General features: G+C 47.8%; 11 protein-coding genes across 11 annotated transcripts; 5 read left to right on the forward strand and 6 right to left on the reverse strand.

The window, feature by feature from the left end:
• Positions 1 to 191: 191 nt before the first annotated feature.
• On the reverse strand, positions 192 to 744 carry N7487_009112 (uncharacterized protein; the record flags this gene model as incomplete). The annotated part of the gene is made up of 2 exons (XM_056876842.1): positions 192 to 377; positions 427 to 744. 2 exons carry the CDS (start codon positions 742 to 744, stop codon positions 192 to 194), a joined length of 504 nt encoding a protein of 167 aa, XP_056725422.1.
• Positions 745 to 2,269: 1,525 nt separating this feature from the next.
• Positions 2,270 to 2,922, forward strand: N7487_009113 (uncharacterized protein; the record flags this gene model as incomplete). The annotated part of the gene is made up of 2 exons (XM_056876843.1): positions 2,270 to 2,577; positions 2,625 to 2,922. 2 exons carry the CDS (start codon positions 2,270 to 2,272, stop codon positions 2,920 to 2,922), a joined length of 606 nt encoding a protein of 201 aa, XP_056725423.1.
• Positions 2,923 to 4,312: 1,390 nt separating this feature from the next.
• Positions 4,313 to 5,664, forward strand: N7487_009114 (uncharacterized protein; the record flags this gene model as incomplete). Its single annotated transcript, XM_056876844.1, has 3 exons — positions 4,313 to 4,415; positions 4,475 to 5,050; positions 5,120 to 5,664. 3 exons carry the CDS (start codon positions 4,313 to 4,315, stop codon positions 5,662 to 5,664), a joined length of 1,224 nt encoding a protein of 407 aa, XP_056725424.1.
• Positions 5,665 to 6,328: 664 nt separating this feature from the next.
• On the forward strand, positions 6,329 to 8,007 carry N7487_009115 (uncharacterized protein; the record flags this gene model as incomplete). Its single annotated transcript, XM_056876845.1, has 3 exons — positions 6,329 to 6,331; positions 6,401 to 7,048; positions 7,117 to 8,007. 3 exons carry the CDS (start codon positions 6,329 to 6,331, stop codon positions 8,005 to 8,007), a joined length of 1,542 nt encoding a protein of 513 aa, XP_056725425.1.
• A 306-nt stretch (positions 8,008 to 8,313) lies between these two features.
• Positions 8,314 to 9,123, forward strand: N7487_009116 (sugar O-acetyltransferase; the record flags this gene model as incomplete). Its single annotated transcript, XM_056876846.1, has 3 exons — positions 8,314 to 8,414; positions 8,472 to 8,708; positions 8,760 to 9,123. The coding sequence occupies 3 exons, from the start codon at positions 8,314 to 8,316 to the stop codon at positions 9,121 to 9,123; spliced, it is 702 nt and encodes a 233-aa protein (XP_056725426.1).
• Positions 9,124 to 9,342: 219 nt separating this feature from the next.
• On the reverse strand, positions 9,343 to 11,017 carry N7487_009117 (uncharacterized protein; the record flags this gene model as incomplete). The annotated part of the gene is made up of 3 exons (XM_056876847.1): positions 9,343 to 9,936; positions 9,992 to 10,728; positions 10,819 to 11,017. The coding sequence occupies 3 exons, from the start codon at positions 11,015 to 11,017 to the stop codon at positions 9,343 to 9,345; spliced, it is 1,530 nt and encodes a 509-aa protein (XP_056725427.1).
• Positions 11,018 to 12,099: 1,082 nt separating this feature from the next.
• N7487_009118 (uncharacterized protein) lies at positions 12,100 to 13,982 on the reverse strand (the record flags this gene model as incomplete). The annotated part of the gene is made up of 5 exons (XM_056876848.1): positions 12,100 to 12,922; positions 12,976 to 13,116; positions 13,267 to 13,524; positions 13,581 to 13,678; positions 13,740 to 13,982. 5 exons carry the CDS (start codon positions 13,980 to 13,982, stop codon positions 12,100 to 12,102), a joined length of 1,563 nt encoding a protein of 520 aa, XP_056725428.1.
• Positions 13,983 to 14,825: 843 nt separating this feature from the next.
• fpaI (putative methionine aminopeptidase, type I) lies at positions 14,826 to 16,220 on the reverse strand (the record flags this gene model as incomplete). The annotated part of the gene is made up of 5 exons (XM_056876849.1): positions 14,826 to 14,953; positions 15,015 to 15,561; positions 15,627 to 15,940; positions 15,993 to 16,026; positions 16,086 to 16,220. The coding sequence occupies 5 exons, from the start codon at positions 16,218 to 16,220 to the stop codon at positions 14,826 to 14,828; spliced, it is 1,158 nt and encodes a 385-aa protein (XP_056725429.1).
• A 1,554-nt stretch (positions 16,221 to 17,774) lies between these two features.
• Positions 17,775 to 19,158, reverse strand: N7487_009120 (C-3 sterol dehydrogenase/C-4 decarboxylase; the record flags this gene model as incomplete). The annotated part of the gene is made up of 2 exons (XM_056876850.1): positions 17,775 to 18,507; positions 18,583 to 19,158. The coding sequence occupies 2 exons, from the start codon at positions 19,156 to 19,158 to the stop codon at positions 17,845 to 17,847; spliced, it is 1,239 nt and encodes a 412-aa protein (XP_056725430.1). The 3' UTR covers positions 17,775 to 17,844.
• A 796-nt stretch (positions 19,159 to 19,954) lies between these two features.
• Positions 19,955 to 20,371, forward strand: N7487_009121 (uncharacterized protein; the record flags this gene model as incomplete). Its single annotated transcript, XM_056876851.1, has 1 exon — positions 19,955 to 20,371. The coding sequence occupies one exon, from the start codon at positions 19,955 to 19,957 to the stop codon at positions 20,369 to 20,371; it is 417 nt and encodes a 138-aa protein (XP_056725431.1).
• A 583-nt stretch (positions 20,372 to 20,954) lies between these two features.
• N7487_009122 (ubiquitin-conjugating enzyme E2) lies at positions 20,955 to 22,750 on the reverse strand (the record flags this gene model as incomplete). Its single annotated transcript, XM_056876852.1, has 8 exons — positions 20,955 to 21,833; positions 21,886 to 22,054; positions 22,110 to 22,121; positions 22,180 to 22,276; positions 22,330 to 22,351; positions 22,438 to 22,532; positions 22,609 to 22,642; positions 22,718 to 22,750. The coding sequence occupies 8 exons, from the start codon at positions 22,748 to 22,750 to the stop codon at positions 20,955 to 20,957; spliced, it is 1,341 nt and encodes a 446-aa protein (XP_056725432.1).
• Between the last annotated feature and the right edge of the window lie 521 nt (positions 22,751 to 23,271).

Below are 23,271 nucleotides of genomic sequence, written 5' to 3' on the forward strand. Positions count from 1 at the left end.
GCAGAGTTGAGACCATGTAGGTAGACTCTCGAAATCGCTACGGACTAGAGTTACAGATACAATATAAATCGTTGAATATGTTGGTTTTATTACTCTCACTATCTGTGAATCCCAAGACGATCTCTTCGTTCCCAGCTGTAGTGCACTCGTAGGAATCCAACGTCTTCGAAGAGACATACCATTGCACGGGCTTAGAGAAGCTTTCGAAGGAGGACCCGGAGGACCTTGTCCTGTTTGGCGATATGACGACCAAAGAACTTGCTATGTATCTCAGTGTATGTAGCAAGGGCCTTCTTGCTCTTGAATCGAGTTGGGGTGTGGTCTGCGTTCCAACAATCTAGAAGATCAACAAGGTTGACGTGCACACGCACCAGAGCCTACAACAGTGAGTTGGCGGCATCAAATCATCTGGGGTGGGGACGTTACCTTCTTGCACTGGTTGATGGAAGTGAATGAATCGTTGATGCCTACTTTGGCACACAGCTCCTGCCATGTTGCCAGGTTGGCTACACGGTATCCAATCAGGCGGTCATATTCGGCATTCATACAGGCATTCCAGTTCTGTTTCCAGGTCTTAGATCCTGGCTTCCAGCCTTGCTGCAGACTGACAAGTCCAAAGGCAATGCTGATGGGAAGCTCTGGGTTGTAGGTGGCGCCAAGCTTTCGCAGATGGTTGTTCGGATGGGGAAGAGTAGCGACTGGGGAACCAGCTCGAAGGGGGATCGCAGAAAGCGGGATAAACATGTTGGAAGTCGGTGGTCTAAAGTCAACAACGCAGGTTAGCTTGCTAATTAGTAGGAGTAGGAAGGGGATTTGCCTTTTCGTTTGTTGATAGTATGACGATGATAAAATGACGAAAAGAGAGGCTGAGAGAGGCTGAGAGAGGCTGAGAGAGACAGAGAGAGAGAGATGAGAAGATGTGGAGGATGGTGAGAGAAGGACAGGAAGTGAAGTTGATAGGTGAGAAAAAGGTGAAGTGTGAAAAGAGTGAGTGTCGTTTGAAGAAGAAAGTGAGATAGACAATAGCGACCTTAGGCTTCTATTACATACCCATACGCTTTTACTTAGAGAGGTAGGTTTAATATTTCAAATTTTTAGTTACCTCAGTTGTCTTAAAGCTCTCTTCTTCCATCACCCCGTGTGGATATAAAGACCGAGCTTCTCCAAAGAAGGCTACGGGGCAGAACGCAGAGCACCTGGTCTCGTGTAGCGATGTGTCGACCAAAAGGATTCTTGCTGGCCTTGATGTATGCTGCGAGGGTCTCCTTATTCTTGAAGTGAATTGGGGTGGTATCGGTGTTCCAGGAGTCCAGCTGATCAACTCGATCGTAGAAGGTGCCGATGGCTATTAGAACCTGATTGGGAGGCATCGAGGGAGTGAGCGGGATTAGCAGAGTGGCGGTTGGTGGTCAACTAAACTTGGCAATATTTGTTATTTTAGCTTTTAAGTAGAATGTGAAGGGGATTTTCTTTGTTTGCCTTTGTTGAAAATGATCCGATAGAGATATTAAGTTAAGAGAAAGAGATATGAAGATGGATAGTTGCGGGTGGGGAAATAATGGTAGATAAAGGTGACATGAGGAAACAAGGAAGTGAACAAAAGATACAACTGCCATAAGAAAATTAGGTTAAAAAATGAAGACGCTCCTACATCACTGGGGAATAAACAGTGAACCCACGTACAGTTATACGCTTACAAGCGCCTACAAACAATATCCTATACCATGTAGACACTAAGGCTGAACCATCTGTCAGTACAAGGTTATCATGGCCCAACAGGGAGTCAAATATAATGAATCGTCAAATTCAGAACCTTTGTTCAACGCGCTACCCCGACTACTTCTAGCAACAAATCTTGGACAGATGACAGACTCGGTCATTCTCCAATAATCTCTTAGCCTGAAATCTGTTATTTCGACGACATCTTCCTTCAGTCGCCTTTTTCAGGCTGCGCGTACTCGACCCGCCTTGCAGGAACTAAATCAAATCGGAGCTGGTCTACAGGGAGCTGTTTTCGAACAGGTCGGGAAGCCTCTGGCTCTGAAAAAAAGAAAGTCCAGGAAACGAAAAGCAACCATCAAACCTCTATCATGAGTATACGATCCACCGGGATGTGTCGATCGCATTCGAGCATTACCAGTCCATCAACAGGGAAGTCCATGTTCCGAAGGCTTTCAACTTTATCTCTCGGAAAGAGAACGACACGTTCTGGGATGAAATCCTACCAAAAGCTCCCCAGGCGTATCGCATGCGTGGCGACCTTGTGATAATGGAACGGATTCTTCCATTACCGAAGGTCGTACGCAAAGCCTTGATCTCACAGTTTTGCGCTCTCGATAAGACTGAAATCGAAGCCATCCTCAATAACCCTCAAAATAAGCACTGTCTCGTCCAGGTTTACCTCGGCAAGCGCAACGGTACTATTGGAAACAACAACAACAGCCTATTGCGGAACTTTCCTCTATACCTTGAGCCAATGGAGCAAATTGGCATCGAGACCGTCCCGCTTGCAATCGCAATGGGCAAAGTTTATGCAACCCTGCACTGGGGCGCCGCTATCAACGGTGATGATGTGGAGTTTGTGCTTGGCACATCGGCGACAGAGGCCAGGGAGAATACTATAGGCCAGAGTTCCAGCACCGGGCCATTAAGCTGTATCTCTTGGATTTTGGACAGTGCGAGACGGTAGACCTGACCCAGGACCCCGGTGTTGTTTATCAAGCTTTCAAAGGAGCCATGGTAACAGGAGATAATCAACGTTTTATTCCACATTGCTCGAGGAGCCCGGCACTATTCGCGACATTTCGGCAGGGATGCATTGAATCTGGGAATAATATTCTATCACGCAAGAAGCTGGAAAACAAGTTCAACATAAAGGACTTTACCCAGGAGTATGAGGAGTATGCAGAGGATTTCGTGTAATAGCTTAGTCACGATAGTCGGGGACTTGATAGCTGAACTTGCTATACTCCAATCATCTTTAGTCACAGGAATTGACTAAAGGCCGAGTTGTTAGTCCATTCACAATGAGCACATAGGCTAACAACAATATGCCCCAAGCCTCCCACCTTGCAATATTTAAATAAAACAGGAAAGATTACCAGAGTCGTTGATTTTGTATCCACATTCTCCGGGGCTAGCCAGGAACATTGCCTGGCTGACCATAAACAAGCTCGTCACCAATAGCAAGTAAGGGACCACCTCGGCTATCGGGTAACCATGTCAAGCCACAGATTGCAGTGGCAAACCGGTATGCTTTGGTGGAACTTCTGGACCCTTCGTGTACTATATCATCTTGCGTGGGGCATATAGGTACCAGCCACTGTAGTAAGGCCATCTATGTCACCAAAGTTGAAACATGAGGTGACTGAATTTATGCCGCAGAATTATATAGATATCACATGTTCCTACTTCCTACCAGAGGGGCGGTTACAAGATATATGATCAACCGGTCCCAGGGCGAGCAGTGGATAAACCAGCAAGCTGACGCCGAGATTCCCACAAGTAACTTTGACCCAGCACATCTCAGTGTGGTTTCCGTCTCATCACGATCTGAGCCGTTCGGCGGTAAGGGATATCGCTCAGCCACTAGAACTATGTTGCACCCACATAATGGACTAACCGACGCGGGGGCCATTTTAGCTTTCCTGACTCAAACCGTATAGGTCGAGCCTCATGTATGACTTTGATGCATGTGTTGAGGGGTGCGGAAGACGCGCGTTCTGCCTAATGTCAGAAGATGACGGGCGTGAAGCGGCACAAGATTTCCTAGTCTCAAGCTGTGGCCTATGGGGAAGCTCTTTTTTTCTTACCTCCCTTGTTCCTTTGTTTTCTTACGCAAATGTGTAATCAGTATTATCAAATTTAATAGTATATGTTATAATAGGACAGATATTTGGGTCGAGACGACCGAAGCGACAGGCCGAAAGGGGTGATACGGGGTGTCTTGGCAAAATGCGGAGAGGCTCAACTTGGAATTGCCCTGAATTTATAGACCATACCGAGTGGATATACCATGTTTATAGGAAAATTCTGGCATTTTTTTGTATTTTGTGGCATATTCTTGGCTTAGCTTAGGCCTCTAATGTTCGACAGACAAAACGCTCGGTTACATGGCGTGCTATGGCGTAGCCGACACAATGGGTTGCGTGCTGTATCTCAGCTGGACTGCAGATCGGGTAATTAAGCATTGGAGACCTTATAGATTTAAAAACATGAAGGTGTGCCTGAAGCCTTTTTTAAAAAAAAAAAAAAATTATTTTCATCCTGTCTTTCGGCATTTGCGTAGTGTGTGTATACTACGTCGCACAGCATGGGTTTACCAGGAACCAGGCTCGGGGCCTTCCGAGCGTATTTATTTGGATACTTCATCTGTACAGCCGGTTTCTTGTTTGGGTATGATACTGGCATTGTTGGTAAGTGAGAAAAAAGCCCCGTTTGGGTAGTGATCATCGCTAACAGTCTTGATGCATAGGTGGTATCCTGGAGTTCAAGTCCTACATCAATGATTTTGGTTACAAAGATCAGACAACCGTAAGTGCGGTGATGGTAAGCTTGCAAAATGCAGGCGCATTCATATCAGCCTTGGGGATCTTCTGGGTGTCTGAACGATGCGGGCGAAAGAAAACAATCCAGGCAGCGATGGCCGTGTTCTGTCTCGGTGTGGTGTTACAGGTGGTTCCGTCACACTCACTTGTTTGTTTCTATATTGGGCGGTTTGTCGCTGGTCTCGGTCTCGGTGCAGGCACTGCGGTCGTCCCAGCATACAACGCGGAAATGGCACCCAAGGAAATTCGTGGCAAGCTCGGGTCAGGGATGCAATGGTTCTTTGCACTAGGTGTGATGCTGAGCTACTGGATTGACTATGCCGTCAAGATCACACTACCTGTGTCTTCAAAGCAGTGGCAGATTCCCGTTGGTCTCCAGATGGTGCCAGCTGGAGTTCTTGCCCTCGGCCTCTTTGGTATGCCCGAAAGTGTACGCTGGTTGGCCAAGAAAGGCCGTTTTGACGAAGCATGGGAGAGCTTGAAGTGGATGCGAGCTAGTGAAGGTAAGGAAGGAAATATAGCCCAGAAAATCATAACAAGGCATAGGACTAACTAGCAATCCCCGTCAATAGGCCCTGAAGTGAAGGTAGAGTTCAACGAAATCAGAGTCGGACTCGAGGAAGAGTTACGAGCAACCGAGGGCTTTAATAAGCGCGAACTCCTCGAGCCCGCCAACCGGTACAGACTGCTTCTCGCCGTTTTCATGTTCTGCGGTCAGCAATGCACTGGCATGACCGCGCTGGCTTACTTCGGCCCGCAGTTCTTCAAACTGTTAGTCGGCAACAACACTAACCAGTCCCTTCTCATCACTGGTCTCTTTGGAGCGGAGAAGTTCATCACTGTTGGCATCTATATTCTGTTCTTCTCCGAGATGTGGGGACGGAAGCCGACCCTTTGGATTTCAGCCCTGTTGATGGCTGCGTGCTTCGTTATTGTGACAGTCGTTAAGGAAACCACGCCAGAGCCCGATGCAAAAGCAACCCCAGCTGGTATTGGCATGGTGGCTATGATCTTCCTGACGAATTCAATCTACCAATTCAGCTGGGGCCCATTACCGTGGCCATACACTGCCGAGGCAAGTCATACTGCACTGGTCTATCTTCGGTTCAACCACTAATTAGTATGCTAGATCTTTCCAACACGAATTCGGGAGATTGGAACCTCGGTCGCAGTATCAACACAGTGGCTTTTCAACTTCCTTTTCTCCCTGGTGACTCGCTACATGATGAATTCCTGGGGCAGTTATGTTTTCCTTTTCTATGCAATCCTAGATATCATTATGGCGATTATTGTCTACTTCTTTGTGAAAGAGACAAAAGGGAAAAGTCTTGAGGAGATGGAAACTGTATTTCAGAGTAAGGCTGCATTTGATGTGGATGCTGTCCGGCGAGAAACGCTCGATGCGGACCAAGTTAATGTACATAACAAGTCTGTAGACTACCCTTGAGGGTTTATCAGATCCAAAAGAGGTTCCAATACCCCAAATCACTAGCAGATTCGAACATTCTAAACACCATGGCCTTTTTGGTAGATACCCTCAGATTGGCCAATCAGAGATGTCAGGATCGCTCTAGTCTAAAATGGGGCCGCAGATACGAGAAAAAAAACTAAACACTTTGCACTTCTCCTTTTCTTCTCTCTCTTTTGTGAATTGATGGGAAGGAGAGAACGGAGAGCAAGATTATCTAAATTGCTAGTGAATTGAAAAAAGTAATAATGGGTAAGTGGATATCTATGTTGTCCGGTGCAAAGTAATCCTGTGGATACAACACTGACTGACAATGGTGTGTAGGCTATTCCGAGGTACAGTTTCTTACATTTGTACATACACAACGAACCTAACAATCTTATAGTTCTACTGCCATCTTTGTGGTGTGAGCTTCAATATCATCTTTCGCCTCAAATCTGGGGAGTTAGACGTGCCTGGTCCTCAAGACGGTCATTGCGACGAGGCAGACCCAATTAATTCTACGGACGATGATGACACGGCTCAAGATCCTGATTATCAATTCCAAGGGGATTATGGAGAGAATGATCCGTATGAATATGACTCTGATTATGAATCTACCGATGGTATGAGCCTTGATGAAGATGCGCATGAGAAGGGGAACAGCGAAGGCAGCAGTGGCGATGCAAATGCTGATTCTGAACTTCAAATATATTACAATTGGGTGTTGCAAACCTTTGACCCGAGAAGCGCCATGAGCGGAGATCCCCAACTGCGCGTTGGATATTTTGATAGTCCAATGTCGGGCTACTCGGCTGACGCTATCTCACCCGAAGAGGCGAGAGGCTGTCGCACCGCCCAGTTCCTGGTACATAAAACTGCGCCGAGGGATCAATGGAAATCGGACCAGCTACATGAGCCCTGGGAGATTGATGCGGATTGGTCTTTATCTGGGATATGTGATGGAACCCCGTCGCGTGATACGGGCATCCCGACAGTGTGGCCCGCGCGAAATGGGATAGAAGATGTAGAGACAGACAATGTGTACATGGGGGTAGGTTTATCTACCAAATCCGTTCTTGGACCATGTCGGAGGCATAACCCGAAGCTGACAATTGCAAGGTGCAAAACACATCAGTGACATCACCGGATGATATAGCCATGCCCTTCCATCCATGGTGCTTTGATATATTCTGCCGACAATCGAAAATCCAGTTTCAGCGCATTAATATTTCTGGACTGATGACCTGGCGGAATGCTGAGTTTGATTGGGCTGCCTTTGGATCATTTCCTCGAGCCAAAGAGGTTAAAGCCTCACAGGAGCAATGGTGGTCCCATAAGCCTGGTACCGAATATCTGGTTTCCAATCCCCTTTATGTGCCAGGGCTACCGGAAATCCTTCTCTCCGCGGTCAAGGACGAAGGGCTGGGTGCCTCATATGGTCTATATGATAAGACTAGGTTGCCTCAATCCACGAAGAATCGCCATTCCCCATCTCACAATAGCCAGGCCGATTGTCTCTCTGTTCTTCCGGTCGAAATACGGCTTATAATTATCGACTATTTAGGCTCTGGTGATATCACTAGTTTAAGCATTGCTTCTAGAGCATTCACTGAACTCCCAAACAGTGTGTGGTATAGACTAGTACGCAGGGAAATGCCCTGGTTATGGGAAGCATGGGATGAATCCGAATGTGAACACCGCCCTTCACTCTGGACAAATATAACAACCGCCGAGATCAAGTCTGTTATCAGAGCACGGAGTACCTATGCCAAGGCCTTGTGTGAAGATGTCTATACAGAGCATGCCGCTGAGAGAGTTGCTGAGTGCCGATTTCCTCTATCGGTGATCATTCCCGACCAGGTGAAATTGCCTCGAATGAACACTGACTGGCGTCGTGTCCTTGTACAAATTCAACTGAATTGGGACAGGCTTAAGGGGTTGCAGAATCGAGAGCGGATCTGGGTGGATGTGGAGGAGGTTGTGAGGCGTATTCGCAAGTTTGATGTATGATAAAACGTTGATTTTGCACATGTGTTAAGGTAGTCTACAGTCTAAAATTTTGAAGAACGCAGACATTTATCAATGTTGTCACCATTGAGGCACATAGTAGACACTTGTCAATTGACTCGAATAAATTGGCTGTTATACCCAAATAGGAAGGCCCGCCAGCTCTTGGCGTTAGCTCCACCTCGTCAGCGGCGAATTGTCGGCAAATCACCCCGCTTGGTGACTGACCCCAATATATCTGATGTTGTCCTGGCCTATTCTATGATCCCTGTCTTTTTTTTTTGGCTTTTATCAAATATTTGATTCAAAATGGCTGCCACTGAGAAACGTCCTGAGATCATCGAGCTTGCTCGGGGACTGGCAGGAGTGCCCTTGTGCGAGGAATATGAGTGTATGATATCTGGAATGATGTATGTATCATTCACAATATACTTACATATTTATGAGATGGTTTATTAACTGGTCAGGTACAACCCGAATGTCCCGAAACTGTTAGAAGCACGACATCTGTGCCGAGGACTTGCTGCAGACTTCAACAACCTTGACACCAAGACCGTCACATATGACAAGATCGGCGACAAGCGTCTTGAGTTATTGCGGAAACTCGTCGGCAAAGTTGGAGACGGAACATTCATCGAACCACCATTCTTGCCAGATTATGGATGCAATATTCTCATCGGAAAGGATTGCTTCTTCAACTGGAAGTAAGTCTGCCTTCTCGCCATGACTTGTGAAAACTTACCCACAATTTCTAGTGTTACTATACTAGATACCAGCCTAGTTGTCATCGGCGACCGCGTACAAATTGGCACTGGAGTTAGTATCATCACTGCTGGCCATGATACGAGCATTCTTTCTCGCCGCAAGTTTGTCGAGTTTGGCCATCCGATCTTTATCGAAGACGACTGCTGGATTGGAAGTAATGCGATTATTCTCCCTGGTGTGCGAATCGGCCAGGGCTCAACAATTGGAGCCGGATCTGTTGTCACCAAGGATATCCCGCCGTTCTCGGTTGCCGTTGGCACCCCTTGCCGCGTGAAGAAGACGATCCCATCGGCAGAGGAAGAGGAGCAGGATCCTAATAACCAGTACCGCAATTTGACTCGTGAAGACCGGTAGAACGGGGGTGAGTGGAATAGGATTAGAGAATAGAACTGATTCTGGTAGTTCTACCAAGAATGACTCTACTCCGAAATATTCATTTTTAACCGGGAAATACAGCCCTGACATAGAAAATCAGAGACGTCTAATGGCATATTTGCATTGAGAGCAATTGAATTGTTGATGAGCCTAAGTTCTGGTGCCGCCCATTGTATTCTAACAAGCACTTGAGAACACTTAAACCAGATACCTGAAACCCTTGCGCATACGCAGCGACTCATCTGGGCTATCGATGATATCGTTTTCAGTGGAGCCTCTAGCAGCATCGGCAAGCTCACCCTCTTCGAGCTGGTGGTTCAAGCCGACCAGCATCGTGCGGAAATACCAACATCCACCAACTGTCACACCGAACATGGCCAGCACGATTCCGTAGCTTGAGCGGTACCCATTCTCTTCCAAGTCCCAGACGTACGATCCAGCGACATTGCCGAGTTGACTGAAGGCGTTGATCATGGCAATGGCAACGGCTCGTTTGGCAGGAGGACGGGGGAATGAGGAACTGATCCATGAGTAAAATACGATGAATCCTGCATAGGAACCAGCCTGCAGGAATAGAGCGACATAGCGAGCTGCGACATTGTTGGTAGCCATGCAGATGACGAAACCAACCGCTCCCATGGCGATCGGGCCGAGGATGTGCCAGACTTTCTCTTGTGTTTTGTCTGCGTGCCATGCGTTGATCACAGAGACAATACAGGAGAAAACCCAGGGGGGAGCGCTCATCAACAAGGTCGGGACATATCCGAATCCGAGAGTGCCAGTAAGGGTAGGCTGTGCAAAGAGTCAGTAAAGTGTACAAATTGGGTTTTGATATGAACCGACTTACGAAGAAAGCATTAAAGCTGAGTCCGACAACATAAGCCGTGAAGGTCAGCATCATCACGTAGATCTTCATGTCCTTGAGAGCCATGAGTAGACCCCCAAAGGCACCAAGTTCTTCACCGTCGGTGTCAGCCTCGCCAACGTCCTCGATCATGCGAAGTTGCGCAACTTGGCGCTCTTCCTCGGTGAAGCCGCGCGCATTGTGTGGCAGATCAGGCAAGATAAACGCGGCGAGGATGGCAAGGAACATAGTCACTGAGCCCTCGATCCAGAAGAGCCAGCGCCACGCAGCGTGACCCAGGACGCCTTGCATGTTGGATAGCACACCAGCACCAACGAGAGCAGAGAATGCATTGGAGATAAGGTTTCCACAGAACAAGATGGCGTTCCTGGTAGTCAATTCGCGGCGCGTGTACCACTTGGAGAGAATGAGCAGGGCACCGGGCAGGAATGCTGCCTCTACGAAGCCCAGCAAGAAACGGACAGCCACCATGTCACCAAAGTTCTTGGTATTTCCAGACAAGGTGGAGATAACGCCCCACAATAACATAGCAACGGCAATGTAGAGTGAGGGCCGGCTGATGCGGTTGATGAACATGTTGGAAGGAACCTGCATGATAATGTAGCCGACGTAGAGGATACTCAGACATGTTGAGTACTCGGTGTTGCTCAGGCTCAGATCTTCCTGCAAACCCTTCAGACGAGCAGCAGCCATATTGTTTCTATCCAAATAGTTCATAACTGTCCACGAGGAGTCATGTCAGTCAGGTGAAGTTGATGTATAGCTCGCCCGTGGAGGTCGGGGAGGTTTGGAAGGCGGCGAGTACTCACTGTAGATCGCGACAAAAAGGCTGCAACGGGCATCAAGCTTACGCTTGAGCTTCTTCTCAACAATTATCCGACGAGCAGGATCCATCTGAGGAGTGCCATCTTGCTGTGGGGAGGCAATATGTTCGACATTTTCAATCCGTTCTTTCTCGGCATCAATCTCTATCCGGTCACGGTTTTCCCGTGAGATATCGTCTGCCATTATATGTGTGTATGTGGTTGTGATCGTGAGGAAAACCAAATAATCCGGGGATCAGACAAGAGCAGGTTCTTCTATTTAAGATGAAACAAAAACCCTTCTCATGGTTCCCCCCGCGCTAGTATTTACTATGGACTTCCCCGGTACGTACCCCCACGCCGAAAATCGCATATACATTTTACGCGGGGGTCATAGTGGAGCCGTCCGACTGGGCATCCGAGAACAGCAAGCGTTCCGAAGGGGAATTCGGCTTCAACGAATGACATCCATGTCCATAACATGGGTGTGCGACGATCCCCCAGTGCAAGCCGGAGGTGAGAGCATCTGACATGACAGGAGTAAAGAGGATGTGGTAATACGGGGGCTTCCTTAATCCCAAAATAATTATAATTTAAGAACCAGAACCATAGAGTATCACAGGCAAGCTCATCCCGTGCATTGTCTCGGCTCGGGGAAGTTTTAGGGGTCACGCGGTCACGGGATCCGCGATTTGGTCGGCTCTCGGACATCACGGCCAACAAGAAAGGACCAAAAACCCCACAAAAGACTAAACGAAACGGAAGAAACCGGCCAACAAAAAGGGAGCTGAAAAGCCTGAAAAGTCTGAAAAGCCGATCTCCACACGGAATCCAAGTTCGGCATACGGCATACAACAATAATGGCCAATCCCCTACGGAGTACTCTTCCCCTACTTCCCCGCCTCTCCACCTCTCCGCAGTTTTTCTTTTTTTGCTTTTGGGAAAACCTGCTCCTTTCTCTCACCGAGAGTGTTGAATGAGATCATATCCCCCGCAAAACCATCATAATGCGAGTCTAACATAACGTGGGGAAATCCATACGCAACATACGACTTTGTATATGGGAAATATGGAAACGGGACATGCGGTCTGGGATATCACGGACGTCACCCGAGAAAGAAAAAAAAAAGAAAAAAAACCTTGACAAATGGATTCTTGACCTTCTATCCACTGGGTGAGGCCTTTTCCACTCCAATCTCAATCCGGCATTTTCCCGACACCCCACGTTCGGTCTGCCGATATTTTGCCGGTTTCCCAGTCTAGTATCGACATGTCATGTCCAGCTTCTTAGTGGTTGACATTCGGTAGATGGACGCCGGTAGCTTCGGCCTGTTCCGTAAGCTCAATTTCCTCTATGTGGTCATCCTCATGCCATCCCTCCCGATCATCCTTGACTAGTCGCACAAAGCAGATATCAAGTATAAGCGCTAAGACACTGATGGCAACCCCGAAGAAAAGTGCCGCTCGATACCCCATGATTTGGCTACCCGAGCGGCGGGCAATTTGCACCTCAATAGTGGATGCAAACCCTAGTCCGAGGCTGTTTCCATACAGATTCAAGGTGCCGATGACAGACGCAGCAATCCCCTGCTGATTTCGACGGACGGAGTTGCTGGCAATGATTTGGCCAGCCGTGTACACAAAGTCCGGACAGAATGAAAACAGAACCACAGAAGGAAAAATCTGGGGCCAGTAGGATTGGTGGATTGGCACGGTCGCCATGAGCACATTAGAAATTAAGATCGTGACCGTCCCAATGGCTAGGATCCATTGTGCTGCCATTCGCGGGATCATCCATGCTGCGAGACAGGCAGCGCCCGTGGCGCAGATCACGAATGGGGTCCAGCCCACAGCAAATTGGAGGGGAGACCAATGCCAGACTTTTTGGAGCCATAGGACCTGGTACCAGATCAAGGTTCCGACAGCCATATAATTGAGGAGCACGACCAAGAGCAGCATGAGGAAAGATGGGGCTTTGAAGATTTCGAGTGGCATGATGGGCTCCGCGGCGTAGTTCCTTTCCCAAAGCAAGAAGCCCCCGAAGAGGATAATCGAGCTGACCAGGAAAACAATCTCATAGGAGGTTGACCAACCGACACTCGGTGCTTGACTGTGGGGGTGTTAATATGCAATGGATAGGGTTGCTATCAACAGTATACTTACTTCCAAACAAAGTTGAACAGAATCAATGAGCTTGTTCCAAGAGTCGATCCAATACAGTCGATCTTTCCATGACGATCGACCGGAGGTTCTCGCGGACTCAAACCCCACAGAGGAGTGAATGTGATAACACCAAGACAGGCACTGTGTTACCAAGGTAATATAAGCACTTCTGGACCGGGTCCACAGATTGAATCACCTACATGAAGACGAAAAACCACTTCCATTCTGTTCGCTGCAGGAAAGCACCCAAAAACAAGGCCCCGAAATATCCTCCTACTGGGGCTGATGCACCAAAGAGACCCAGACTCAGATTTCGCACGCGACCGGGGGGGATTGGTACTGGATATCATAGCCACTGCATTAGGCATGATTAATGCCCCTCCAAGACCAGCTAAAGCCCGCATCGTGACAAAGGCGAAGAAGTTGTTACAAAAGGCATTGGCTAGGGTGCAGATGGTGAGCCAGGCACCCCCGACTAAGACGAGTTCTCGATGGCCATAAACATCTCCCAATCGACCACTAACCAACACGAAGGTACCTTGGGTTAGACTATATTATGTTAGTGAGATAGTCTATTGTGAATTTCTGGATACCGGGTGCCTTACGCATAACTAGCAGCAATCCATGAGGCGTAGGTGTCTTTAGCACCCAATGATTCACTCAAGGCGCTTCCTCCGGCAATGCCTGCAAAATTGACTGTCATCTACTTTTGTCAGTATCGAGGTATTTCTTATAATGAAGACAGTTGACGGCCTCGACTGTACCTGTACAAGATTAGCCGAAACAAGAAGTGTGGTAATGACCACTCGACGCGATTTAGTCGTCCGACTGGGCAGCGTCCGTTCAAAGACAGGTTGGCCATCTCTAGGAGTCGAGTTTTCTTCTACGGAAACCTGCGTGTCTGGAACATGTTCGACTGGGATTGCGGGGGTCAGATCTAGCTCGCGAGGTACAGTAGACGATGCAACTGGTTTAGTTTCATGGCGAAGGGCATGTAAGAGTGACATGATATGATAAAGAGAGAAATATCTTCTATTCCGTTGAATGTGGGAAATATCTAAATGGAATATTCTAGGGGGGTTAAATAGACACCATCATGCGGGGAACTAGGACCCAAGCTACTAATCAATATCAATACGGGGTCGACGTGACTATTTTGACTCATTCTCAATGACAAGTCATAATCCAATTAGACGTGTATGTAACTCTGATTGATCAGCATGGCGGTGCTCAATCCGTGTGCGGAAAAACGGCAATTTAAATACATATCCATGGATATGTATCTCCAATATACCTCCACCTTCAGTGTCGACCCTACAGCTGGTATATGTTTTAGTGTCCCACTAGCGGCAACGGTAGTCCACGCGGGTCCTCCATACCTCCTCATATTTATCAAAGTCGTATGGGAGGTGCTGGGAGGTGTTTTTTCGGTAGGTGGATGACAAAGTGTAACGTGCAAATTACGCCGGCATTGGTGAAACTTCTAACTTTGACGCCCTTGTTATGGCAAACGGGCCAATCTCAGAAGCAGACTCAACCGCGTTACACGATCTACTAGTCACCGGGCTGCTATTTCACCTGCCGTACCTGAAAAGCGCAACACAAGCACAACAGCAAAAAGAACCTGGGCCAGACCATATTGGAGATCGTATGAGACATCTACATGTTAGCACGGTTCGAAATTCGTGCGTTATTGCTTGATCGGCCGAGTCTATGTAAATTAGATTTACACAGGCGGCCATCTTCAAGCGACATAGGTCAAAATACGAGATTATGGGTGCTGATACACCGAGTTTCGAGTTTTTCCAGTCAGTAGTCCATATGTGACCGGTTTCCACTCGCCCATACAATTATTTCGTTGCCTTTTCAATTGCATCTCCGTTTGCAACCTCCGGTATAGGAATTGGCCCTCCTGGAGAGTTCTCCAGTCTTGCCGTCAAAACCTCGACGCCCGTTTCTGTGACGAGCATAGTATGTTCTATCGATTTCCAGGTTAGCATCTAGAGTTTACAACAGACCTGTGAGAGCTCGATACGCACCGAACTGTGCTGTCCGTTTGCCGTCCACCGTAACGTTTGTCCAGTCATCCGGCCAATATACTTCTCGGCTGCCCCCCAAAGCTAGGATAGGCTCAATCGTGAATGTCATCCCAGGTTTACATGTTCCCACAGCCTTGTTCTTCGCGTAGTGGGGGATCCAAGGAGGAGGATGGAATTCCGAGTTGATACCGTGGCCGCCCCAAGTCTTGACAACGACAAGGCCCCTAGAGGCTGCGTGTTTCTCAATGATCTTTCCAAATTCTCGAATTGGTACACCTGGTTTGATTATCTCGATGGCCATGTCCAAGGCCTGCCGGGTCGTTTCAATGAGTCTAATCGAGTCCGGATCAGCTTTGGCCTTGTCGCCGATGTAGTAAGTCTCGTTAACATCGGCATGGTATCCGCCATGGTACAGAGAAATATCGAGGTTAAGAATGTCGCCATCAAGAAGGACTCGCTGATCAGGGATTCCGTGGCATACAACCTCATTCGGAGATGTACACAATGACTTTGGAAAGTGGTTATAGTTAAGTGGAGAAGGGTATGACTGCCCGCGGTTTAGCAAAAAGGCCTGACATGCTTCACGTAGGGGTAGGAATGAACTCCACTCACCTCTCGCTCAACACAAGCATTGTGGCAGATTTCATCCAGGTAATCTGTGGTCACGCCGGGCTTCATCGCTGCAGCGGTTATGTCGAGTACTTCTCGAGCCAGCCTGCACACCTTGCGCATGGCCTCCTGACCCTTTGCATCCAACAAATCGACTTTCGACCTGCTCAGGCGCATCTCACGCTGTGGAATGCCAGTCTTGGCCCAGTCGGGGTGCTTGATTGTTTTGGGGACAGGTCGTCGCGGGGAGAGTGGATATACAGGTCTGACAGAGCCAGTGTATGGGTATGCTGGAAAGGGGTCATAAAATCCGCCAGCTATACCGCGATTAGAGAACAAAGCCATAAATAACCGGTGCATAGTGGCTACCATTTTTTGTCTTATGCATCACCTTGTGTGTGGCCTAGGTACGATCAATGTTAGATTCTTAGTCAGAGAGATGTACACACAGATGTAACATACCCAATTCCTTTTGAAGCAGTCTTGATCGCAGAAGTAGCTGCCTTTAATACCCAGCTTCAGACAAGTCGGGCATTGCAACGTCCCAGCTTCATTGTCGCAATCGGTCCCGGAGCACTGTTTCTCGGGATCGGACATTGTCACAGCGGTTTGAGATTTGAGATCTGATGAGTTGCAGGGGAAAATAGGAGAACCGCTTGCTTGAATCAAATTTTGTAAAATGTGTTGTCGGGTTGCAGGACTAGTACAATACCCATGGCTTGATCCACTTTCACGTGACTATTTAACACCCCGAACCACACTTTTGACAGAACACAACCATGGAAAGTGCCCAGGCTCATCCATGGGTGGATATATGGCCCACTTTCCCATTATAGATAGTCACGTGGTTTTGTAACATCTGCGTATCCAGAACCTCGTGGACAACACCTTTATTGCTAATCATTTCTTTCAAAAGGACATGGCTGTTATATTATATATTTATATACAACTATTTTCAACAATATATTCTGGCTGACATTTACATATCTAACTAGGTATTCATCACTACTGGTTTACCTAATTGTTGTAAAAATGGCTGCTGACAAAATGCAAACAAGAATGGTAAGTGGATGACCCATTCTACCCAACAGTACGTACCTAATTGGCGTCTTCCCCAAACCACACTAGAATGTGCCCATGGAGGAGACAGGCTTCCTCTTGCAGCATCTAGGAGATAGCGGTCACCGGCCACATCATGAGGAAGGTGGGGCACTGGGTATATGATCGTTGCGCGTCTGAGTTTGCGGAAAGTCGAGCACACCAAGTCAGCATCAAAAGGGGATAACGAGGCTGATCTGATGGGTTGAGGAGAGCGCTTACGGGACGTCCAAGGGTAGAGGCTGGTCGTCCACTTTGTCCCCACCACCACCCTTCAAATTCTGATGTTGGTCTTCAATGGAGAGGACCATCAGCACAGAGCTAGTAAGTTGAGTCGCCTAGCTCACCGTCCACGGATGCGAAAAACCGCTGAGGGCATCACTAGTAGCAATAACCTGGTGAGTCTGAAGAGAGACAACCCTTCAACTTTGTCTGCACAGTCAGAGATGCAGTTTGACTGAGAGGTTCTCGGTGCAAAGAGATGCCATCTTCGGACATGTTCATGATAGCCCAATCCCAACACCTGGAGCTAAGAATGGCAGCGTGGGATATGGAGATGTTAAGTAGCACATAACATATACCTATGTAGGTAACATCTTTCATAGCGGACAGAGTTGGAGAGACATAGGTATATATATGGGAGGTCCAGTGGTAAGCAGCCCATGTCACTTATGATAGCGCTATGTCGCTAGCTTGACCATAGGCCCAATCCCCAGAGACTAGACATGCACACTTCAATTTATGTTCCAATAGGACAAACCCAGGCGCTCAAGCACAGATGTATTACATTACATAAAACGACACTAAAGCAATGCTTCCGGTCAGCTAACCACAGGAAGTACATCAAATCGACGTATACACAAGTGACCCCTACCAAGGAGATAGCTCGCGTTACATTAGGAATTCATCATTATCCTCCACTAATCTAAAAAATCAAGTATGTACTTGTGGGTGTCTTTTTGATCTTTTTATCTTATAATCCTGGAAATAGAACTATAACTAAGGTTGCTGGTGTACGATCTTCTGGGTCATAGTATTGACGGCTTTTCTTCCTCTTTGGGGCAAACAGTCATATTAATACAGCATAAGATGCCTTTTTTTAATCTCATGATCTAATTTCGGATTACAATGCCTTCTTTCCTGCGTCCGCCTGTTGCTGGGCAACAATGTATCCAACAGCACGGGCAATTCCCTCATCCAAGGGCACAACAGGCAAGTAAGCCAGGCGGTACTTGGCCTTCTCAGTCGAATAGTAGCGAGTCATGCATGAGTATCGCACTGTCCGGGCAGTGAGACGCGGGGTCTTGCCAAACAATCCCATGACAGTCTCAGCAAGACCACCGACGGTCTCAAGGAGACCCTCGGGCAAAGCCCAGACTTGTTCCGGCTCAACGACACGGTTGATCAGAGCCCACATGGCACGGGTGACATCCCAGAAATAAACGGGGGAATCATTGGTGATGTTGAAAGCCTCGCCGTCCACGCGCTCGTAGTCGAGGGGCCCGCCCTTGCCAGCCGCGTGAAGGTCATAGCTTGCGAGAAGCCGGTGTGCAGCAAGCAAGTGACCGTAAGCCACATTGCCGACATAGGTGAAATCGAACAGGTTGTCGTTATCACCGAGCTGCATCCGTAACACTCTGTCTGAAGCCTGGGAGCCGTGCTCCAGGATCTTGTGTGTGACTGTTGTATCCTTCTCTCCGTGGATTCCGGCCGGGCGGATAGCAGCTGTGAGCATCTGGTTGGGGGACGTTTTGTTGTACTTCAGGACGAGTTCCTCGGCATCGGCCTGGATAGACCCAAGGGGTCCGATTAGTGATTGATCCCGATTAAACTATGTTTAATAACAATAATAAAAACGCACCTTAGTCTCGGAGTAGTACTCCTTCTGTGCAGGACCTCGGATGTATGGCCATTCCTCATTGACATTCTTCAAATCACTTTGTGTGTCGTGGACCACGGAGCTGGAGCTAGTGTAGACGAACGCCTTGCACTTACCACCCCAATCGCCATGCTCGCCACCAGCGACCTGGAGGAGCGTCCGCGTTCCCTCCACATTAACCTTGCGTAGCAGGGGCTTGTTGCCCTCAATCATAGATGGCGACGCAGTGTGAATAACAAGATCAGGCTTGACGGCGCGGAAAACCTCCAACATGGACTCGGCGGAGGTGATATCGCCATCGTAGTACTTAGCGCCGGGAAGGCGGTTGTTGGTGGTGCGCAAGTCAACGACAGAGACAGTCGAGTGGTAATCTGGGTAGCGTGATCCCAGAGTCGGGTACTCGAAACGCGCATCGCCAACGGGCTTAGGCAGAGCGTAACTGGGGTCGGTCTCGGAGGGGAAGTTCAGCAGGTGATCGACAATGTGCCACCCCAAGAAGCCGCAGCCTCCGACCACCAGGACATTACCCAACTCCAGTGTGCGCTTTTTAGCCGACATAATGTGATTTGCTGTTTGTAGATTGGGGATGGGAGTTGAGTGAAAAGGGGCCGGGGAAGTTAGCGGAGATAATCAGGTGATCCGTGCGGGTTATGGGCTCGACCCCAACTTGGCACTCTTCTTCCTTCTTCTCTTCTTCTACTTCTTCTACTTCACATTGAGATATGAACTATTTATCTTCTATTTTGCTATGAGCACACTTGTTCTATGGTGCAATCGAACTGACAACCAGTTTATGTTCGCCATCTATTGGTAAATGGAAACATTTGCCAAAATCAAACAGAAAGACGAAAATAAAGAGAAACCCTTATATATTATATCCATTCGATTTCTTGAACAGACTCACCGCTGGACCATCCCTTGAGCCTTGTATCCGAGCTTTGTTTGCATCAATCCCAAGTGCTATCGAATACCCACATTATCCCTGGTTATTTATCTATGGGAAGTGCACAAAGTATGCTTTTTGTGCCACCTTTGTTTACACCTAAAAAAGACATGACAGAATATTCTTGTGCCCATGATTTTCAACTTGAATCGCGCCAAGTATTTGGCCAAAGTCTTTGGACTGCATGTCCGGTGTAAACATTTGAATGGAGATGGAAATAACATTGAACACTAGTTCGGTGATAGGTCATCCATCATGTCGAAAGTGACAGGAAGAGGATAAAATTCTTTGACTCTACACACACACAGACATGTATATATTGATACCCTGATAGCAGAGCTTGACAGCCACAGGCTCAGGCTTGATGGTCTGGAGATGGACTCCCGATCCTCCAGACAACATTCCTTCACCATGTCTCCCAAATTCTCCAACAAAAGGTCAGATCACACCGGCCTGCTAACGCAAGCACAAAGCCACACGATTCCAGGTGCAAATATCTTGGCCGATCTCAAGGTGATCACCGAGAGCCTTGAGAACCCAAAGAAGACTCGGCGTTGGAAAGGCATGTTCAAAGACCATTATTCAGTGTCCTGGGACGAATGTCAAATGTCGAATGGGCTGGCAAGGGTTGAAACCAGGATGATTGATATTCTGAACATCCGGGCAAATGTCCACGCACTGCCCAAGTGGCAGAGGCCCAAGAATCGCCCGCAACGCCGACAAATTCAAAGAATTTGTGATTACTGGATTGGTCTGTGGCACCATGATCCCTATATTTCTGTTCCGTCCGAGGCCTCCCGTCAGCTATGGGCACTCTACCATTTGTGATTGCTATCGAGCTATGAATGAGATTCCTGGTATGGCTATTCCAACCCTCAGTTTGTACTTTGGCTAACATTGGCTAACCAAGCCCCTTCTTGGGACAATCTCGGGAGTATCCAACATCCCCCAGTTATACCAGACTGGATGAACTTCGCACAGACTATCTATATAGTTACAGCCAAAGGATGGTAACCTGTTCATCTCATGCATCCTAGCTATGGAGCTATACCTTGTGCTGTCTTCCATTATTGTCTCATCCGTGTGTTGTACGTACTCAGTATACACGAATTACACTTTATCACAAAAGTTACGGATGCCCTTTTTGTGTACCTATGAATGCTGTTTGATATCAATATCGATTTTCATGTGTTAAATGGCATGCGAAGCCGCATACCCCATAATCCCCGGTCTCCCCGCCATCTCGAGGGATATCACTCAAGGAAAGTAAGACATAGTAATGGCAGGGAAACGATACAGTTCAAGCGAGGTTGGGTTGATAATGATAACAGAATACTGTCATATGGATAACCTTCTGCATGACACATTGCTCAGCAAATACGCACATTCCGGAACAATGAGCTACCTCACCTCATGATTCTTCCAGAGATGCTCGAAGCTTGCGCCTGTAGAGCCTGCGATCTGTTTCCGAACCCCAGCACAGAGCGCTTGCCTCTGGGTTGACTGTCATAAGGGGATTGTATGGAGGGTTGTCGTCTTCCAGTGTGTTGATGATGCCCTCGATGTGTTGGCCGATTTCTTCAGCGTGCGAAGGAAGGTACATCAACACACCCAGCTTGGAGACACGAATGTGGTACAAGGGTGATTCGACGAAGACCCGGGGTTGTTCTTCTGGGTGTCGAGGACTGATGTAAATCTTTATCTTGATAATTCCACCTTCCAGTCTGGACTCGTTGCGACCAACATAGGTGAGTCTCCAGACGAACGGGTTGTCATCAACCAGCGACAGATCGATGACTTGAGGACAAGAGTTCATTTCTGCAGCAATCTGTTCATGTTGACCCGCCAGTTTGACTGCAATTCCGGCATCTTCCTTGACCAGAGCAAGACCCTCGACGGGCCACTTGTGTGTTTCTTCCATCAATCGGTCTCGAAGAGCCAACAAACGGGTTTGCAGGTCGATGTAGTTCCATTCTCCGCTCATAGTATTACCATATCCTTCAAACGGCATTTGGATGAATGGCGTTCCTTGTCTGCGTGCCTCATCCACGATACCTTTCTCAATAGCGTTCTGGTAGAACTCAAGGTACCACAGGAAGCGTCGCTTGCAGAAGTCGTGGAACTTGCTTTGAGCGAGCAATCCGGCTTCGGGTTCCAGTTCAATATCACTCTCTTCTTCCGCGCTCGATTCGTGACAGACCCTCAGCGCCACTCGACGAGGAGGGGACGAAGTTTGAAAGGCTTGTTCAAGAGGCGTGATGACTGCCAGTCGTAAATTCTCATGGCGGATCTGGTATAGATGTGAGCATTGCGAAGCTTATTCTGGACAGATGGGGTCCCACCTTAGATTTGTAGATCTCCATGTTTTCCGTGTCGTTCGCCCTTTCATTCCCCTCAAACCCTGGCTCCAGTGTATACGGGTTTGATGATAAGAGGCTCTGAATTGACAGCATAACAGATTCGAGTCCCTGCGCAGGCGACCATTGCTCACCCCGAGAACCATGCCAAGTTCTGTTGCGATGTTCAGCGCTCCATAAATGCCATCTATGTTGTTAGACCAGCTTACCCCAAGATCGACCTGGAAAATGTCAGTGTCGGGCTCTGTAGAAATTGTATGGTCCCCAAAGCGCACTTACAAGCAGACCTTGCCACTGGCATACAGATTAGGACCAAAGCGGGTTCGGCCCCTGTTGGTTGTCCGGATTTTCACTACCGGAGGATTTGCTGGGTAATCTATGTCGCTGTCATTTAGCCAGTGCTTGCTACGCGGCAAAAGACCATCTTACCTGACGGAATTTTGATCGAGAACTGGTGGACAATTGCAATTGGTTAGCAGCCTGGGAATAGTTCAAAGAAGCGAGCTCGGGCCAGTCTTGGATGGGTGGATCTCTTACCTCATAAAAGCCCAGTTCGTATGGGGTGCCTGGGGGTCCGATGATGAGGGCCTGTATGTCACGAATGTTGCTTTCTTCATAACGGACGGTGAAAGCTGTACCGAGGTCAGCATGTGAGTGTCTATAGAGTGGCTTCAAGTGTCCAGGAGCCCAGGTACGGAGATCTCGTACCAAGTTGCTCACTCCGCTCAACCTGTCTCAGTTCCTGATGAAGAAATGCGGAGATTAGTGATTGGTTCGGGTAATTTGCCCAAATAGATATATGTAGTTAGAAACCTACTCGGACAAGGCGTAGAGTACACTGGTCACCCATCTTGCAACGTCTATGTTGTAGAGTTGTGGGGTGAGCTGATCATGCGTCCACACGTACACTGTAGAAGGAAGAAAGTAGGGGGTGAACTTTGAAAAATTGAAGTTTATCAAAAGCAGGGTGTCCTTAAAGAAGAAAGAGGAGGGAACGCAACCCCAGGTGAACCCGCAAGGACAAGTTTGTTTCTTCCACCTTTGTCTTATTCTTGTTCTTTTTTTTTTGTATTTGATTTTGTTCTTCTGATTTTGATCTTTTCTATCTTTTTTTATCTTTCTTCTAGGAGTTTACATTATTTCTAATTTTCGTATATCGTATACATCTTCTCTTTTTCGCTATTTTGGTTTTTGTTTACCCACGTCATTTTGCCAGCCTCCCACTTTCCACTTGTACGGGTAATCACCACATATGTAGTAGATACATAAATAATGTATGTATGGAGTATATATGTAAGGATCAGTCTGATGAGATGCTTATTCCATGGATCTCCCTGGAAACTTTGGAAATTACAAAACATACATCATAAT

Source organism: Penicillium crustosum (genome assembly GCF_028827405.1).
Source record: "Penicillium crustosum strain IBT 35664 chromosome Unknown utg000004l_segment0_segment0, whole genome shotgun sequence".
Lineage (NCBI taxonomy): Eukaryota > Fungi > Ascomycota > Eurotiomycetes > Eurotiales > Aspergillaceae > Penicillium > Penicillium crustosum.